This window comes from Nematolebias whitei, chromosome 22 (genome assembly GCF_014905685.2).
Source record: "Nematolebias whitei isolate Nwh7 chromosome 22, NemWhi1, whole genome shotgun sequence".
Classification (NCBI taxonomy): Eukaryota; Metazoa; Chordata; class Actinopteri; order Cyprinodontiformes; family Rivulidae; genus Nematolebias; species Nematolebias whitei.
This window is the reverse complement of record NC_056519.1, coordinates 1,465,974-1,466,216: the sequence shown is the minus strand read 5'-3', so window position 1 is coordinate 1,466,216 and position 243 is coordinate 1,465,974. Positions and strand designations below refer to the sequence as shown.

The following is a 243-nucleotide window of genomic DNA, read 5'->3' as shown; positions in this document are numbered from 1 at the left end:
CAGAGCAGTATTGATGCTGTTGCCATGGTAACCCTGTGCGTGTTGACCCTCAGCTCTATCGGACCGCTGAAGTTCTGCTGCGACTTTCGGCCCTATTTTACCATCCATGACAGCGAGTTCAGAGAGTACACAACCAGGACACAGGCTCCGTGAGTCGCTCACACCTGGATCACACACCTGTTCAACACGCGCGCACACCTGGATCACACACACCTGTTCAACACGCGCGCACACCTGGATCAC

The 243-nt window shown here is 55.1% G+C and overlaps 1 protein-coding gene across 1 annotated transcript in view; it reads left to right on the top strand.

Annotated features, from left to right (window-relative positions):
* Window positions 1-53: 53 nt before the first annotated feature.
* Window positions 54-243, top strand: part of dennd6b (DENN/MADD domain containing 6B) — a gene marked incomplete at its 5' end in the record, with an annotated part of 7,552 nt that continues 7,362 nt past the window's right edge. Inside the window, 1 exon segment of the mRNA XM_037696110.1 lies at window positions 54-149. Within this exon segment, the coding sequence (XP_037552038.1) occupies window positions 54-149 (96 nt within the window).